Source organism: Barbus barbus (assembly GCF_936440315.1).
Source record: "Barbus barbus genome assembly, chromosome: 26".
Lineage (NCBI taxonomy): Eukaryota > Metazoa > Chordata > Actinopteri > Cypriniformes > Cyprinidae > Barbus > Barbus barbus.
Genome location: NC_136754.1, coordinates 15,034,022 through 15,037,499, shown reverse-complemented (window position 1 = coordinate 15,037,499; position 3,478 = coordinate 15,034,022). Strand labels below are relative to the sequence as shown.

General features: G+C 35.7%; 1 protein-coding gene across 1 annotated transcript; it reads left to right on the top strand.

Annotated features, from left to right (window-relative positions):
* Positions 1 to 1,435: 1,435 nt before the first annotated feature.
* Positions 1,436 to 3,260, top strand: LOC306846295 (E3 ubiquitin-protein ligase rnf152-like). Its single transcript, XM_079379566.1, has one exon. It carries the CDS (start codon positions 1,562 to 1,564, stop codon positions 2,150 to 2,152), a length of 591 nt encoding a protein of 196 aa, XP_079235692.1. The 5' UTR covers positions 1,436 to 1,561; the 3' UTR covers positions 2,153 to 3,260.
* The last annotated feature ends 218 nt before the right edge of the window (positions 3,261 to 3,478 follow it).

Here is a 3,478-nt window from a genome sequence, read left to right as displayed (position 1 = left end):
GTAAATAAGTTTCTGGCTAAAATATTTCAAATCTATGCTAAACGTATGTTGTTAACAGTGCAAATTTTTTAAACTGAAATTATTTTAAACCTTCAAATGCCAAAATATATTACAAAATGTAGCTACTTCAAGTGGCAGAAAGTACATTTACAGTCTTTAAATACATTTTGAGCAGATGCAAAATGTTTTTAAAATACAGTTTTTGGAAAGAATTAATAGGAAATATAAGTAACTAAAACTACATATTTATGTAAATCTTTTTTTTTAATCATTTACAGTATAGCAATTATATTTTGGGACTTTTTTTTGTATATTTTGAAATATTTGAAGTGAAAAGTTGCTGTACAGTATGGGTATAAAGACTGTACATGTCGGTGACTTGCCAATCTATAAAACCATGATTGTTTGGTTTAAGATTAATTATGAAATAAATCTATAAAATTGTGGTGGAAAGTGTGGCAGATGCATTTGGGTAAGCTATGAGTGTGCATTATTAGAAAATGGTAAAAATCGTTTCACATTTTCACACATACTGTTTTATTGATTGGTTTATGAAATATGAATAATGCACAGCAAAATTACTCTATAATGCTTTTTGACATTTATGTTCATATTTTCTTTTTCACAAAATATTGTTGCATATTCCCCAATGATTCCTAAACTTACCTCATGATAAGATGCACTTTACCAATAACATGGGGCAAATTTGTTTATTAATTGGTGAAGACATATTCTGTGGCTATACGTTATAGATGTATTCTTCTATTTTAAAATCTAAAATTTTAAAATATGAAATATTATGAGAAGTTTTAGTTCACCTTTAATTTCTTCTTGTTTAGGGCACAACTTAAAAACCGGCACATTTAACGCCATTCTGCCTACTTTAAGAATGGATGCATTTCAAGTCCGTTTAATAACTACTACTTTTTTCGACGACTTTATTCTCATGTATTTTCCCTTATTTTACAGAGTTATTTCATCATTAGATGGGGAAGGATATTCCTGTGGACAGCTTTGAATTTCAACTGTGCTCATTGAATGATTTGAAACCTTGCTTGGATCTATACTAATCCCATGGTAATAATCACTCTATGAAGCTATCAAGTCATTTCACATAATCACAGAATTAATCACAGATAATTATCCAATTAAGCTGTTTTGTTTTCAGCTCACATACACGATTTAGCCTCAGCATTCTTCACCATCATTGTTGGTTTAGGGTGACCGTGTCAGTGCTAATCCCTGCTGATTTGTTTACTTATCCAGGACGTCTACATCTAAGTCAAACCAGACAAGAATTTAGATCCAGCTCACAGTTAGCGCATAATAAATGAACCTCTCTGCCGGCATGTGCATGTGCCAAAACATATCCCCTGGATTAAATTCTTGACAGTTTGTTTTGATGCAGCATATTTGTCTCACTTCCACAGGCAGAGCTAGACTTGGATTAAAGCACTGACAGCCCCATCAACACCGAGTGGTTGACGGAGAAGTGCACTGGCGATACAAATCGGCAAGGATACCATCATTAAAGCAACCGAAGAGCCACGTTTTAAGGACGATGGACACCTTGTCCCAGAACTCCAGGCTTGAGTGCCAAATCTGTTTCAACTACTTCAGCCAACGGCGCCGTCCCAAACTCCTGCACTGCCAGCATACCTGCTGCTCGGTGTGTCTGAGCCAGATGAGGCTCAGCCAGAGAGAGCTCCGCTGTCCTTGGTGTCGTTGTGTGACGCAGGTCCCCGGCGGACTTTCTGTCTCCCATCTTCCAGACGACCCGGAAGTGCTTCCCATTATCACTCGGTCTCACTCCTCCGAACACACTCCCATCTTTATACACTTACCCAACAGTGGCTGCTATCTGCTGCCCGTCCCTCTGGACACAGATGAGGCGTTGCTTCCCGGACAACCAGCGTGCCGATTTGGCCCAAAAAGTGTTGGGGTGTTAAACGTCTCTGATGGTGGGAGCCTCATGCTGGGGGACGACACAGGTGAGGAGGGGATGGAGGAGGAGGTGGCGGTTAAGACCTCGCCTTGGACTGGGGTTTGCACTGTGCTACTGGTGGCATTCATTTTAATTTTCCTGCTGGGGATAGTGTTGCATAACATGTCCTGCGTGTCCAAACGCTTCACTGTTATTTCCTGTGGATGAGACGAATTCATCAAATTTACTTGTAAAGGATCAACCATTGTGGTTTGGAATCTCTTTTGTGATTTCAGATGTGATTGTGATTATGTACATCACATATCTGTGGTGACTAGTATATACTGTAGATGAGCAGAAGGGAATGAAAGAAGTCAAGGGCACAATCGATGCAATTTGTGGTATTTAAAGTCTGTTCAATTAATGTGCAGAAATGTCAAAGAATCTAGCAGTATTGACTCCATGTATTTGCATGTCTTGTATGTACCTGAGGGAAATTAACTTGATCTTTAATACTACAGTAGAGTTGTGCGTTACTGACAGTCTGTAGGAGTTGTGCAGTTTATGACTGAACACTAAAATGTAGAAATGAAATTACATATTGCTACATAGCTGCACTGCCTTTAAATGTTTTTTCTTTGCTGTATTTGATTGCTGTATGTTTTAAGGTGTTTCAGTTTCTTTAAAATGCCACAAATCAAATGGTTTTTATTGGTAACAAACTGTTCCTTTTTTTTTTTTTTTACTAATGGGTTTTGACTTTGCCTATGATTAAATGTGTGAAAACGTCAGTCTCAGATTGATTTGTTTGACAATTTATATTTCACTCAAAACAAATTAATATTAATATAAGAACATTTTGACTCTTTTACATGCTGCTTAAAAAGCTGCACAAATACATTACTGTTCATGTGGGGCCAGTAAGGCAGTTTTGGAAAGAAATTAATACTTTTATTCAGCAAAGATCAAATTTGACAGTGAAGACTTTTACATTGATGGAAATAAAATCTAATAAATTGTTTTTAAACACTCTATTCATCAAAGAATCCTGCCTGAAAAAAACAACAACATATAGTTTCCACAAAAATATAGTTTTCAACATAATGATTTCAACATGATAATAGGAAATGTTTCTTGAGCACCAAATCAGCATATTAGAATGATTTCTGAGGGATCATGTGACACTGACGACTGGACTAATGAATGCTGAAATTTAGCTTTGCCACCACGGGAATAAATTGTATTTAAAAATAGATTAAGCTAGAAAACAGTATTTTAAATTGTAATAGTATTTCATAATAATCCTGTTTTTGTTGTATTTTTGATCAAATAAATGCAGCCTAAATAAGCATACTGTAAGTGACTTCTTCCAGAAACGTAAAAAAATATATATCTTGCTGACCCCAAATTTGATATTGGTAGTGTTTGTCACAGATATTACATGTTATGTTATCAGGAATTTGATGGACATTAAATTAAAGGGATAGTTCACCCCAAAATTAAAGTTCATCTTCAAAACATTTTTGAATGTTTCTCACATTATTAATAGTTTGT